Source organism: Agelaius tricolor, unplaced genomic scaffold, assembly GCF_023055355.1.
Source record: "Agelaius tricolor isolate 1412-34295 unplaced genomic scaffold, bAgeTri1.0.p SCAF_38, whole genome shotgun sequence".
In the NCBI taxonomy this organism is placed as follows: domain Eukaryota; kingdom Metazoa; phylum Chordata; class Aves; order Passeriformes; family Icteridae; genus Agelaius; species Agelaius tricolor.
Window position 1 is genome coordinate 284658 of NW_027269298.1, and position 15535 is coordinate 300192.

The 15535-nt window shown below is 44.8% G+C and overlaps 1 protein-coding gene across 8 annotated transcripts in view; it reads right to left on the bottom strand.

Moving 5' to 3' along the window:
* DNM1 (dynamin 1) overlaps positions 1 to 15535 on the bottom strand; it is a 65135-nt gene that overhangs the window by 26937 nt on the left and 22663 nt on the right. For 6 of the 8 annotated variants that reach the window (XM_071454071.1, XM_071454070.1, XM_071454068.1 and 3 more), the window contains exons 2-11: positions 14539 to 14612; positions 13854 to 14003; positions 13276 to 13479; positions 12673 to 12771; positions 11832 to 11992; positions 10822 to 10964; positions 10608 to 10743; positions 9381 to 9448; positions 8243 to 8381; positions 182 to 268 (exon numbers count right to left, since the gene is read on the bottom strand). In XM_071454071.1, coding sequence (XP_071310172.1) covers positions 182 to 268; positions 8243 to 8381; positions 9381 to 9448; positions 10608 to 10743; positions 10822 to 10964; positions 11832 to 11992; positions 12673 to 12771; positions 13276 to 13479; positions 13854 to 14003; positions 14539 to 14612 — 1261 coding nt within the window. Of the gene's footprint in view, positions 1 to 181; positions 269 to 4891; positions 5031 to 8242; positions 8382 to 9380; positions 9449 to 10607; positions 10744 to 10821; positions 10965 to 11831; positions 11993 to 12672; positions 12772 to 13275; positions 13480 to 13853; positions 14004 to 14538; positions 14613 to 15535 lie in introns of all 8 variants that reach the window. The other 2 variants (XM_071454069.1, XM_071454066.1) reach the window with 1 other exon arrangement.

Consider the following 15535-nt stretch of genomic DNA (forward strand, 5'->3'; position numbering starts at 1 on the left):
CCAAAGAGAGGCACAGACAGGAGGTCAGCGACTGACCCTGCTGACAGGGAGCACAGAGCCCTGCACATTGTTCATCCAATCCCCTCTGCAGCCAGACACCCCTTGGCTCAGGCCCAACTCAGACATCTTCAAGAGGTGTCCCCCAGCCAGTTTCCCCCTGACACACACTCCTGATCCCCACCTGGTCCTTGGTCCTGCCCTCTCTCTCCCGGATGTGGGTGGTGACGATCCTCTCCATCTCCTCCCGCAGGTGAGGGTACTGGCTGAGCTGCAGGAGAGAGGAAACACGTGCACATGGGAAAGGGAGGTAAAAAGGGGGCTGCAGCCCCCCACATGTACACATGCACACATACACCTTGCTACCAGATATTCTCAAGGGAAGTTCTAGAAAGCTGGACTTGCAGACAGATTTTTCCAAGTTCCTGGAGGTCTGTTGCAGGCAAAGTTAATTTCTGCTTGCTCTGGGCTTTAGAGAAAAGCCCTTTTCAGTCTTGCAGCAACCTTTCTGTCTCACCAGAGACCTGCTCCAAACTCACCACATTCTTCCTGTCATGAGGCTTTTGGCAAACCCCAGATGTAAATGCACTGCTTCTTGCTTGTGGGGTTTTTCCATTCCCATTTAAATGAGTAGTTTCTCTAGATGTTCAGCATCTCACTGTAACAGCTAAGCAGGTGAATGGCCTGTTCTTACAACCTGTTAAAACCTCTAGGAAGTGAAGTGGATTTCAGTCCCTGTTTGCTGAGGGACCAAACAAAAGCATCTGTCTCTCTCCAACATCTGCAAGCAGAGACACAGGATCTGAGCAGCTCAAGGCTTCATGTCTCCAAGAAACACTGAGCTCTGCGCATCCAGCTGCTTCTACCTGTGCTGGGGCAGGATTACATAACTGAGATCTGTGCTCACATTGCATCTACAACACTTTTTTGCTACATTACTGAGGGGTGAATCCTTTCCTGCCCACACTGAGAAGCAGGAGGACTCTGGTAGCTGTGATTCAAGGGAAGATTATTTACAGAGATAATGCCTGAGTTACACTTCTAGAATCAGCACCTTTAAAACCCTCTGGGTTTCCACAGCTCCTGCCTTCTTGCCTACAGTCATAAACCTCTAGTGATTCCTACAGCAACAACTGTTGCATCTCAGGTCAAGCCCAGCACAGTCAAATGAAATTAAACCTCCAGATCCAGAATCCATCCCTTTCTTCCCTACTTCACATATCCCCTGTGAAACTATTTTCCCTGTTGTTTTTTTTTTTTTTTTATATTATCTCTAATTTGACTAAGATGTCAAACAGTATTTCATTTGCCCTAGACATGTACTGCATTTGTTTTGTTCCTCCCATTTATGAAAGCTTCTTAACCAGCTTAAACTGGTTTGTCCTTTTTTTTTGTATACATAATTATAACATGCTACAAAGAACAGTCTCAAAATGTGCAGCATCACTTCTGGAAGCCAGGTCCCACACTAACCACCACCAATATTCCTAACATCTGCCAACAAATAGTTTCAAACCCTTTGAGCTCCCTTGCAGTCAAATAATTTGCAATAGCCTAGAACTGGAATTTGGACTAGATCTGACACTATTTTTAAATGTGTAGTTTGTTTTTGAAGGCCACAGAGGCAGGAAAAAAAGTGGAATTTGTGTTCCCCAGTACCACCTTGTCTTAAAAGCAAAAACTGGGTGTTCTCCATGATCTTTTGGTTCAGGCAGCTGGTTGCTTCAGAGACAGACAGGGAAAGCTTCCTGTTTCCTTTGGGGGGTTGGCAAAGGATAGATGGGCAAGTTATGTCAAACAGAAAAAACAGGAAGTTGGAAAACCTTCAAGCAAGTCTCAGCTTCTTTGCTTCAAATTTTAAAAAAATAAAATCAACAAACAAACACAGTCAAACAAAAACCACATGAAACCTCCCCCTACCATCCCAGTCCCAACCAGTTCAAATGCACACAAAGTGCAAAACAAGTAGTGGTTTATTCAGAACCCAGCTCGTCCAGCAACATCCATGTGCAAAAATAAATTGGCAGCATTGGTCCCCATGCAGGAGCTTCTGACCCCAAGCATGCACAGGAGCAGCAAGGGTGGGCAAGGAAAAAGGATAAACAAGCCACAGGATGTCACACCACCAAGGAACATGCAACAGGGTGTAGAGGGGCAAGGAGTTATCACCAGCAGGACAAACAGCACCCAGAAATGCCATGACTCTGAAAGACAGGAGAGCAGGCGACCCTTCGAGGGGTAAAGTCTGTCAGCCTGGGATCATGTCCCAGCTCTGTGGGGTTTCCATCCTGCTTTAGCATCATTTTCCTGTTTAATCAAAATACAAGCTTACAGCCCTCTTTGAAAACCAATTTGTCCCAATGCTCCTTAGTTCCCCTCTTTGCAGATTCTATGAGTCCTTGCCAGCACACCAGAGATCAACCTTCAGCTGAAGGGCTGCTGACTTGCAAGACTTTCCTGCACTTGTGAGACACTGCAGTGCAGTCTGGCACAGAAGGTTCCTGCTTTTGGAAAAACACTAGCTAGAACATTATCTTCCTAAATGTAAGGGAGCATGCTTATACCAGCTTTCTGCTGCTTTTGGAGCTACCCTCCAATAGGAAGAAGCTCAGAATCAAGCCAGTCACAGGACAGCTGCTAATAGCTGTCTTCTTCAGCCCTCAGCTTTTTCTAATAGTCAAGAAATGGTCAACTTTTCATACAGGAAAACTGTACTGTAACACAGATGGGTTTGTCACCTTCTGTGTTCTTTGACAGTCTCATAATATTCAATCTATACAGCTTTATCAACTGTACATACAATGATTTCTTCACCATCTGAGGTGAAATGAAATAATTGTGAGAGAACATAAACAATAACACACAACAGTTCAGGACAGCAACAAACCAAGGCTACAGGACTGTTAAGCTAATTCAAGAGGTGTTAGCCCAAGCAGCCTTTCTTTCTAGAAGCCTTGCAGGACTTCTGGTGAATTTAAAGTTTTTGTCATCTTTTTAGATGCAGCATCAGTCCACAACATGGCAGGCTGGGTATTACCTTACAATTAGCATCAGTCCTAAAGTAGCCTTTTCCAGATGCTTCCCCTAATAGCACATGCTCTTGTCCATGTCAAGCAGTTAGAGCTATAACATGCAAAATAAATATTGCAAATTAACTAATGTCCCTGTGCTGTTACTACCTTATGGCATCAGAACCCATCTCAGGCCAGCTGTAATCCTTAAGTGGCCTTTTCTTTCTTTCTACTCTTTCAGAGGGAGATACAGGCAAGATAACCCTTCTCACTTCATGCAGACATTTGACTTAAAACATTACTAAAGTCTTCCTTTTTTTTCTTCCAGTACTATTCTATGTGTTTTCATTGAGGCAGTTATTTACATCTAACATCTGCCTCCCTGGCCTCTCTGGCTTTAACCACACCATTAGTCTCCTACAGTATCACTTCCTTACAGGATTACCCAGGTTGCATCACCTTGGAATATCCTCACAGGGTCATCCATCACATCATGGATTCAAAATCCACAGAGCAAGTGGGTATCCAGCCACTCTAATGACATGGTCTAACAGAGAAACTAGAATCAACACCCCTGGGGTTTTTTCTCATCATCCTTCTCTCTCCCCACCCAGAGCAGACATCATCAGCTGCATACAGAACACAGTGTAAGCAATCACACCCATCAAAATAAAAATCCACATTAGAAACAGGCTGAGAAGGAGTTGCTCTGCCTCACATCAGACCTCACAATATGGCAACAGCAGGACTCTTCAAGAAATACACTGGGCAGAGCTTGGGCCATGTCAAAGATGAGTTCTTACAGAGGTGCAAATGAGCTCTGCATTTCTAAGTGGGCCAGACCTTATTAACTCATCTTTTGCTCTCACTCTGAACTCACATCAATTCTTATCTTCCCCTTCTTCCCAATTTAGGGCTCACCAAAATGCTGGTGAGCCTGGCTGTAACCCTGGAAGAAGGAAACTGTAATTTCCAAGTTCTAAAATAGCCCATGGAACATTCCTTTCCAACTCAGTTTCCAGAACACACTTCCGTTGTGCCAGATGTTTCTGGCCCCTCGCTGGTAAGTTTAACACCAATTGCCACATCTGCCTTTTTTTTAAAGGAGGCATGTGGTGCCCTCTCCTGGAAGGAACCAGCCCGGGAATCAAAGCCACTCCTGCCCCAGCCTCCAAGAAGTATTTGACACCTTTCCTGTCACTGTCCACCTGCTGCTGCCCTCAGGCTCCACCTCCTGCGGTTCACAGCAAGCGAGGAAAAGCATCACACTACTTCCCCCTGAGCATAGTCCATGGAGTGAGAAATCAGCAGGAGAATGATGCAGAGGGTGTAATGCCTGGAAAAGCTCTTCTCAAAGGTCTGAATGTCTCTTGCAGAACATCTTGCACCTCAAACTTTTAATCAGCTGCTGTTCTGTAGATGCCATGGTTCAGTATGCATCGCAGACCACTCATGCTGTGGGGGTGGGAGGTCTTTTTCTGCCTTTTTATCTTTTTCTAGGGTTCCTGGATTTAAGGGGGTCCTAAAAGTAACAACTAAGAAGTTCCAAATGTGCAGGCAATGGCACAGCAAACTGGTCTTACAAAGGGTTTGATCCACACTGAGCCAAACAGAGGAAAAGGTTATGCCAGAGTAACTCACTGGGTCGCAGCTCACTGCTCAGCTGAAGAGGTGTCACCCACTCCCCTTGGCCTGCCTTTAAACTGCTCCTGTACCTGCAGGTTGCTGCTCTCCTCTAGATGCATTGTTATATCAATTTTCTCTCTCTAGATTTGCTGGAGTTCCTGATGTGTGTGTGTGTGTGTGTGTGCGTGGAGAAACAGCATGGAAGTGTGTGGGAAGGGGATGGGCATTGACCTTTCTTTGATTTTTTGTTTCTTTACCTTTTCGCTACACTTTCTGATGGTGGATGTGAGCTCACTCACTACCATATCCACACACTTCAGACTTGGCTCCTTCAACTTCTGCACCTGCTTTTTCACTATGGCTTCAAAAGCGAGGTCAGGCGTGAAGAGACCCGTTCTGCATGGCAGGGGAAGGGTGGGAGGAAGCAACGAGGAAGAAGAAAGCAAAGCAGAGAAAGAGCAGGAAGGAGGAAGAAAGAAGGAAGGAAGAGGGAGAAGAGAGAAAACACAAGGCAAAATGAGAAGTGAGATTTTGGTTCATTCCATTAGTTTACTGAACCAGGTGAGCATTGCTATGGGGCCTGTGCACTGCCAAGTATCAGGAGAGTCTACAGGCAAATGGAAGTGTCAAAGGGGGAATGAGGTAGGAGCAGCTGGGCCAGTGAAATGGTGAGCTGTCAAGAGCCAGATGAATGAATGGAGCCCCCAGGGATCAAGTGATCACTTCCTGAAGGAAAGCTTCTTTGGATTTCAAGACACAACTTCTTGTCAGTGAGCCACTGTCCCTTTTCCTAGAGGTTCACCATTTATCATTTCTCTTTATCTCATTTCCCTTTCCTTCCCACCATAGTTATCTTCCCTTCCAAGTTTCCCTTATTCCAGCTGCAGGAAGCCTGAACAGGAGCCAGGCTAAGACCTCAGAGGTCTGTCACTTGCACCTTGTTTTGGCAGAACTCAACTGATGTCTCTCAGTTTCAGGGATTTGAGCAAACCACTCTACTTACAGAACATCATTTCATCTCACCCACCCAGTATTTAGGAAAATGCAGAAGTGCTACAGGACATCCACAGCTATACAAAGCATCCATTATACCTGCAGCACCAGACCCAACATAGGCCTGCTGTGATTTATAAGGAGCTATTAATTTCCACTGATATTTTGTGGTCTGTGTTCTCAATGGCTCCGCTCAAAAAGAACAGAAAGTTCACAGAAACTAAAGTTACTAAAATATAACCAAGATCAATCCAATTCAAGACTACTGCACCAAAAAAAGTTTTTCAGCACTTCTTTTAACACTTTAGAGCTTCTGCTGGATGCTCTTTGTTACATAACCTGAGTTACTTGTCTTACCATGGGCCATTACTACTTTGCCAGTGCTTTCAGGGAATAACACCCCCTTGGCATGGGAATGGGATATTGCTTTTCTAAAGCTGCAGTTTATAGCCACACCTGGGATGCCTGCAGCTACCAACAAATCCTGGGATGGCTATAAATAACCACCCCTTCATGTAAATCAGGTATTTATTCCTTCACCTCATCTTTCACATCTCTGTGGATAACACCTGCAAGTCCCCAAGCAACACCAGAATTAATCCACTCTTCAACACGTATTAGGGGATGTACAACCACTCTGCCTTTTAAGCAGCAAAGAGCTGGAATGTGTTACAGGATTTGGATTCACCTAAGGGTCTTTCTACGGGTGCCAACAATGCCTCTTTTGAGCAAAGCATTTCCAGAGTTCAGTTCACATCCTCTGACCCAGCAGTGGTTTCCTACTAATCCAGTTGCCCAGCTAAGCTCAAGTTATGCTGTCTCCCCCACCAGACTTCAGGGGAAGTCTGATTTTTTTTAAAAAAAATTAGTCCCTTACAATACCTGAGTATCACCTGAATGACACTATTTTGTTTCTTCATAAACAAAACTGTAACCATGGCTACTAGAGCACACACAGAGCAACCAGAACTGAAGTCAACCATGAACACCTTAGCAGTAGGATCCAAGCTGAAATGAATCCTTTATTCCTGAATCTGTGATATTTCCCCTCCATCCATCTGGTCTCTTCTCCTCCCGTATTTCCCACCCTGTTGTACCCACCACCTGATCACTTGAGGAACTGCTGCCTTCAAAACAGAGGGTTTATTCTAAAATTATCAGTAAAAAGAGGAATGAAAAAGAAACAATGAAGTAAGAAATTGGAACTGAAGAAAAAAGGATGCAATGAGAAAGAATCAATGGGCAGTTTTGAATAGCAATTGATGGATGGAGAACAAATCAAAAGAAGCTTCAGAGGGCATGAAAAAGGAGGGCCCTTCTGATCCAGTTAGCAGGTGACTCTGGATACTTGGCAGCCCGAGGGCCTGTGCTTACCTGTCAACAGGCTCTAATGGCAATTTTCTGGGTGCTTCCCACAGTCACACACCCCAAGAGAGGACAGCAGGACAGAAAAAGGAAGCTCCTCCAGCACTCTAGAAACCTGAGCAACCTCTCACTGCATCCACTTTGCTCTCCCAGTCTGTCCTGGGGGGCAAAGCAAATGTCTGCACACCTGAGTCCTTCTGCAGAGGCTCTTGGCCCTAAGGACCAGGCACTTGTGCAAAGGATGGCAAGTGTCACCACTTGGGCACCTGTCCCCACCCTTGCTGAGAGGGGGGTCAGACTCTATGGAAACCTCCTGCAGTGCCCATTTACCTGCACCTGAAAAGCCAGTGGCGATTCCAGTCTCCAGTGCCCACCTAGTCCTAACTGAGGTGCCTTTCCACCAGCACCCAGCCCTGCCTGAAGCAGCAAGTCATGGCTGAGAAGAATGGCACAAGTCACCTTATCATGCTCCCTTTCAACCCCAACCTCAAAAACAAAAGCTGCCACATCCAAAAGACAGAATCAAGGCTCCCACCCTCGACCCCAAAAAATACCAGTATGGATCCCAAAGGGCAAAGCCTGATGTCCTCTCTCTTGAGAGAGAGCACAGATGGAGCCCAGAGGCTGATGAACATTTCTAACTTGCTTCTTCTCAGCCATGTGCTGCTATTCCAGATCAGGATATGGACCAAACCAGCCAGAAACCAAGCCAAACACCACAGGAACATTTCCTTGAGATACAACCCACAACTGTAAGTGCTCTAGCTCTAAATTTCAGCCCCATACATCCCCCAAGGGCAATTCTGGGATTAATCCTCTCACTTCTACAAGAACAGAGGGCCCTCTCACTTCTACAAGAACAGAGGGCACAAAATTTAAATCCCAGTCTTTGGCTTGGAAAATAAACCCACATAATAAATTTCAAGAAAACTGTAGCCATAGAGAAATACCCTTGGTTTTCAAAGGAACCAGGAGTCATGCTACAGACAAAGGGGTGGCCAGGACATCTCTAGAAGGCCTCAGCTCTAAAAGATTCAGGCAGCAGGGCCATAGCACACATTCCACAGGGCTTCCTTTCTGTTTGGCTTGTTGGCTGGATCGCTCCAGGCTGGCTCTGCTCAGGTCTAGTCATGCTGAGGAGGTGGTGAAAACACCAAGTGTGGCTGCAGGCAAGTCCCTGCCCAGGTCACGATGCTGCGCCGCAGCCAGCGAGCAGGTGAAGGTGCCAACTCCATGCTGCCTCTGGTTACCTTCTTGGTGCACTGTCTAACAGTATTGATTAACTCCGAAATGACCATGTCCACGCATTTCAGGCAAGGTTCTTTAATCTTCTTCACCTGCTTTTTCACAATGGTCTCAAAGGCCATGTCAGGTGTGAAGAGACCGGTTCTAAACACCCAGGGTGGGGACAAGACAAGGCAGGAAGGGGAGAAGGGGCAAGGAGAATGTCACAGAGTTACACACACATCTTGGAGCAGGCACCACCATCACCAAAACCCGGGACATTTGGGCTGGGAAGTGTCACATCCCCTGGAAGAGCCCTGACTGAAGTTCATTAAAAATGAGGGATGCTTGGCACTTGCAAGGAAGGAGGTGCTGAGGGCAAAAATCAATCTTAGCTGGACAGCCATAGCCAGGTCACCATTTCACCTCAGCCTAAGGGTGGCAGGGGCTGACCCCTTCACAGAGTACTTAATCTCAGAGCTGTGGAGGAGATGAGACCTTCCCTGGAAGATTTTCTTAAAGGCTAGGACACTGACAGCTGATACCCTTTATCAAGTTCAGCTGGTAGCTGACCAAGAGAAAGGAATGAAAATAAATCTAGGTCAGTGTTTGTTCACATCCCTGTGTGCAGAAGGGCTCCAATGGGCACGTTCCCAAGAGCAGCACAACTGAGGGTCTCAGTGACAACTCACCTTCACACTGCAGGGAATACAGATCTGTTTGTTAACTATGTGGGGCCAGTGGGACCCTGGTGACAGGCACACCAGTGCTCCCTCAAATCTTTGGGGGAGGAGGGGCTCTGTACCAACACTTGTTTTGAACAACTAACTGCTGGGTAGTGTGAAAATCAATGTTTTAGCTTTAACTAAACAAAGGACTAGTATGGGGCTGCATCCCTCTTCCTACCCTTTCCTATGTAAAGGCCCAAAAAGGATGGAGAAGATGTCAAGACACCCAGGCTTTTACCTTGTAGGCTTCTGTGACTCCCACATGGGAAAAGAAAGCAAACTCTTGAATGATCGTCCCTATTCCCAGATTCCAGCCAGAGCTTATCCCTCCCTTTGGCTGACCTACCGTACCTCTGAAGTCTTCAACTCCATTTGGAAGGTCTAGAAGTATTTACAAGGCTTTTCAGCCAGAGCTCTGCCTGTGTGTGATACGTGCCTGATACCGTGGATGTTCTTGATGGCGTAGCTGATCTCCCGCCGCAGCTCCTTCTCATCAAACTCCATCTGCACCAGGAGACAATTCCATCAGAAACTTTCTGAAACTGATTTGCACAGCAGCAGACTTTGAAGAGAAGAGGTCCCATGCCAGCACTACCATGTGACACATGAGATATTTGCCCAAGTGTTGGATACAGAATCCGGCCACAAAACTGCTGTGGCCAAAGCAGGACACCCTGGACACACACAAACAGCTAAGGGCCTCCCTTTACAGATGCTCGAGCTGCTCTTAAGGAGGTTCTTTGAGGTAAAGCACTAGGACTGAAGTGTTAGATGGCTTTCTAAAGAAAACTGGTTTGCCTCACAACATTTAGCATGAGATCTTGGCAGCTGCTTTTTCAGTGAACACCACAAATGGATAAAACATTTTGTGTGAATTGTAAATCTAACACAAGGAAGGCTATTTACTTCACTAGAAAGGCCTCATCTTATTCAAATGTGAAAAAAGAAAGCCAATGTAAAAAATATTGAAGCAGAAAGATCTGCTCTTAAGCTTGTTCCAACTGACATTATAAAAAGATTTTCAGAACCCATCCTGATCAGGTTAGTGTAATTCACCATCCAAGGAAACTGTATTTCAATAAAAATCCTCTTCCACTGTTAAGAGGTGAGTACAGTTTCTATACCATTCCCACCTCTAGGCCATTGATAGGGGCCAGACAGAAGTAATCCCAGGTATACCTACAATTCTTTTTCCTGCTTCTTAGGTATCTATGAGTCCAACTTTAGATCTAGTCTGATGCTCAGGATCAAGAAATACAAGTTTCAGCACCATTCCTTCTACATGAAATTTAGTCATAGTAGCTTTGACATATCTGTGAGGGCATTCAGTCATTGATTTACCATGGGTTCTGTTAAAGCGATTTTTCACACTCAATTTAGCATCTAGGAATCAAGTCCAAAAACCACTGTCATTTAGCTCAGAGGAAGTTAAGTTCTGTCACAAAAACAGGGACAGAGGGGAAAATCAGCACTATGGGAAGATCCCAATAAAGGAGACAAACAAGTGAAAAAAGGTGATAAAAGGGAAAACCATTAAACAAAGCAGATGAAGAGAAAGTCCACTGATGAAATATAGCAAGAGGAGTGAGTAAAGAGACAGACAGAAGTAGTAACACACAACAGGAAACAAAAAGCGTATGTCAGCAGCATGGGGAAGCAGTACCTTCACCAGCTCAAAGGGGAAACGCTCGTGGAAGATGCGGTTGATCCGAGCTCCTCCCGACAGCTCATAGGTGTCAATTTGGTCTCCAGAGCCTTCAATGCGTTTCTCAAAGTCCACAGCAAACTGCTGGACCATCCTGAAAGAAAACCAAGAGCATGAAGTAGAACTCATTGCTGAGCAGGCCTTTCCAGGGAGGGACACAGAGGCCACTCACTGAAGCAGAGCTTTGGTCTTGCGAGCAGGGTCATCAGGGCGAAAGTTCTTGTACTCCTCCACCTCCTTCTCAATGGACAGGAGCTGGCTCTGGAGCTTGTTCCGCAGCCCTGGCAGCGTGTCACGGATGTGGTTGGTCAGTTGCTGCACAAGAAGAAGGTTTAAGATGACAATAAACCTCTAGGTAGTTACTGGGAAGAGTTTGCTGCCTCCACACTATAAAACAGATGAAAGCTCCTCTCTGTGTTCAATTCTTCTGTGTGGTCCTAACAAAATGTCTATCCTAGGATAAATACCAGTTATGAGCTGAAGGTATTCCCCCTTCCCAGCTCCTGCCTATTGCACCCCTCTACTCTTGACCTTCAGTTTACCTTCTAGTATGGTGCAAAACTCCCATCCACACAAACCAAAATGACTCAAATCCAAGAATAAACTTCACATTAAATATTAGCATTTGCTTTTTACATGAGGGTAAAGGCTACTCTGCCTTCAGATTAGCACACCATTGACACCCAATGTGGTGGTAAAGCCTTTTTTCAAATAAAAAAGGGTGAAAAGGTAAGGTGGAAGGAGCCAGAACCATTCATGAGGCTCTAATAAGAGAGCCTCTACAAAGCACAGCTTTGTGGGAAACTCCAGTTTGAAGATGAATATTTGAATAAGGAGAAATAGGAAAGAGACTCTCCATTTCAGAGAGTATTTCAAGGGAGCAGAGAAGGAAGCAACAGCAAATCACTGCTGTATGAAAAATAGATAGCCTTAATAGATGGGAAATAACTGTCAGTATCACATAAATATTGTTAGGTACAGAGATCACTAGAATTTAGAAGGTATCTTTTAACTCAGTCAGAAAGACCTTGCATTTTGATAGTGTATTATACCACAAACCAACTACTGAAAGTGAAAGGATAAATCAGTGCTCTGCCTTTGGGGTGCAAGCTCCATTATTGGCCTCAGTGTGTTTCACAGCCAGTGACACCATGGGCAGCAGTTCCTGACTGTGGACAGTACCTGGTTCAGAACTTTCTGCAGGAATGGGGTTCCCATGCGATCAGCCATGTGTCTGTAGGCTGGGTGGGAGAGAAAAAACTTCCTCTCTGCAGCCAGAGCTGCCTGAATGTCCTTCTTGCCATCTATGTCCTTCTGACTTCTGTTGACCACACCAATGTAACCTGTGAGAGTGGGGTTAGAGATCAGATGGTTGCAAGGATGTAAATAAAACCCAGACTTGAGAAGGAATTTACTCAGCCAGCAGCATTACAAAAGGGGGATTCTAGTGGTAACACATTATTAGGGGCAACTGGAAGAGTTTAAAATTAGACTTTCCTTGAATGGCCCAGGTTCTGATATTTTGGTATGCAGGACAAAAATTAGTATGGAACAGAGAATTAGCTTATTTGTTACTGTTCCCCTAACACAAAGCACACTCCAGTTTCATTTATTTCAGACTCTCCTTTTATGAGTCCTTAGCACAGGTACTTTTGCCATGGCCACAGCAAGTACCACAGCCCAGAATTATTTAATCTCGTCACTATGGCAGCAAGGGGAGTGTTTTAGACATCTTTCACAGTTTGCCTTAATGAAAGGAGGAAAGAAAAAGTAAAAATAAGAGCATAAGTGTGTTTCTGCTAGGACAACATATCAAGGTATAAATACCTAAAAAGTTCCTGTTAACAGCATGACTGAGCCCTGTTCCCCAACTTTTCTCACTTCTAGGTTGTAACAGAGATGGTTTAACCATAAGTTGTAAGAAATGTTATAAGAAGGGAAGGGAGGAAGAGGATGAGGCCAGGACACCTCACACAGGGAAAGCAGAGGAAGGAGATCATGGGCAAAGCACAAGGAAACCTACCCCTACGGAGGGGAAGCAATTTGTTTTCTAACACATCTCGTGCATCAGTTCCTTCATCCATAAGATCCAGCTTGGTGATGACCCCAATGGTGCGCTGGCCTATGGGAAAAAACCACAAACATACTTGATCAGCAAATGACTCATGTATTATTTTACTCTGTTCACAGAGGTTACAGATTGCCCAACTTAGCTACCCAAGGGCTCTTAAAGTCACACATCACAGCTCCCATCATGTACAAGAGGCCACAAGAGCAAAACAGACAAAAATCAAGATCAGTTCTCAGTTGTATCCCTGCTGAATGCACAAGCTATGCCACAGCAGAACAGGATTTTAGTGTATATTTTCCTAGTTCTTTCTAGGCCAAATGCAAATGATTAAAGGAAACAAAATCCTTCAACTCTTTAGAAATGGGGCTTAGACAAATGAACAAAAGGGGAGTAACAAAACTACTACAGCAACTGTTAACACTCACTAATACCTCTTAGAAGAATGCTGGTGAAAATACATCCCAAGACAATAGACATGAGCTACTGGGCTAATCACAACCAAATGAAAATCCAGCCACTGTCTAGTAATGCCAGGATAAATCAGGAGATATTTACCTTGAGGATCCACCTCCTTTGCAATCTTCAGGGCATCAGAATTGGCCAGATCAGAGTTGGCTGGGGATACTGCTAAGATGAGGCAGTTCTCTTTGGTGACAAATTGCATGAGCATGTCTCGGATCTGGAACTCGATGTCAGGGGGCTGATCCCCTACAGGGACTTTTGTCATACCCGGCAGATCCACCAAGGTCAGGTTCAGGACTAGAAACAGGACACAGGAGTTAGCACAAGAGGTTGTTAAGGTAGGAAGGTTCTGGTCTTTAAGTACCACCTGTAGTTAAAGTGACTCCAGTAAGGGATAAAAGATGTGCAGACAAAAGCACACAAAGCTTTCTACTTCTTTCTTGCTATGGGTCAGTAAGAACCAGTTGCAGGTTGTTTCTGCTGTGATTGTCAATGATCTCGTCACCCTCCCCTTTAAATCACTTGTTTTCACACTGATCAGGAAAATTGTGCCCTCAAAGTCCTTCCACATATGCTACACTGAACAGGAAGGGATGACAGCACTTTGTTTTCAATTCACAATGGGGTGCAGAGCCTTCTAGAAGAGCTGGTCCCTCTGCATTAGGACTCACCATGGGGAGAGTAGACTCGGAGATTGATGGGCACAGGGGAAATCCCTTTGTTGGAGCCAGTAACACGATCTGTTTCAGCCTCAATCTCCAAACGGACCTCCTCAAAATCAGTGAATTTCTTTCCTTTGCAGTGTAGGAACTCGCCATATTCTATGTAAACAGAAGCAGAGTCAGAAATAGTCACCAAAACCAGAGAAACACTCAGAAGTGTGATGAAAGCATCACGTCCCAAAGCACAACATAACAAAACACAATTTTAAGGATGAAGTCTGGCAAGAGCCTTTCCCAACAGAGTTTGCAGGTTGGAATAGTAGTTACTGCAGTCACATTTATGTGGTCTACACCTGAGATAATTCAATTGAGCCCAACATCTTCACCCCCTTAATTCACTATATTTTCAGCAGGGTGCTCTGGCTTTTAGGTCTTACTCATGAGAGTCACAGTTGCATAGGCAAAGGAAAATTATGATGTGTGTGCATGGAGTCTTGAATAATAAATTAAAAGAAAAAAAATTAAGAAGCATTTTGCTTCTCAATACTCAATGCATTAGATGTTAAACAGGAAAAAGCCTGCAGGTCATTTTTCCTCGGTAAAATCCTTATTTATTTTCTCCAGTGATCAAATAAGAACTTCCTGACTAGGACAGCAATCCAGCTGGACACACAGGGGAAGGGAGCTCACATACCTGTGCTGGCATTGACCAGCTGAAGGACCAGTGGGCGTCTGGTTACGATGCCAGATCCACGTGGCAGAAAGTCCCTGCAATGAAACAGGAAGTTTTGGATGAGTGTGTGATTGTTTCCTTCCCCTTTTACAGCTTTTCTGCTTCTATAAGTGTACATGGACTCTAAAGGGGAGCACCAGCTATGAGCACAAAAAAGTTTAAGTTACTAAAAACAAAGTGCCTCTCCTTGAGAAGGGCAAGAGCTTGTTCTGAGGTAGTTTATACTCACAGCACAGTCCCTCTAATCATGTCTGTGGCAGTCCAGCTCCTTCAGCTGAAGTTCCAAGTTAGCTAACAAGCCCATTTAATACAGCTGTCTGTACTTTGGAAAAAATACACTTTCATCTTTCAGAAAGAAAAGAGAAGCTGACACAGAGCCAAAGAACTAGCATGCCTCCTTTTGGCAAAAACAATTACACAAATTCACTCACACCCTGCACTTGAGGCTTGAGAAGACACCACATTGTCCCAGTGTGCAAACACCACGTGATACAACTGAGAAAATAACCAGCAGCCAAAGGCATGTCTCCACACAGGGTCTCTCCTGGCTAGAACTATCAAGATATCAGTATTGCCAAGGCAAAAGCTGCAGTTTCTTTCTATATTTAAAAGAATCCTAAATTTTTGTGTACTTCCAAGTAATTTCAAGGGAAAGCAGCCTTGTACTAACACTCTCCAAATGCTGACTTAGCAGCCAGAGCCCACCAGTTCTCCTTTGCTTTTCCTTTTTTTCCAATTCAAAGCTAGGCGTGCTCACTGCATCTGCTGATGACCTTGCTAGTTTGTGGTCTGGTTTTCTACTACTTGGCTGTTCATGTGGCTCTTCAAGAGCCACTGAGCAGTTCTGAAAATATAATCAATTGCTTCCTCGCCTACTGGGAGAAGCATCACTTCAAAATATGTTTCCTACAGCATGAACATAACATTCTCTGTTAAAAGAAGCCCTGCCTACACTGGC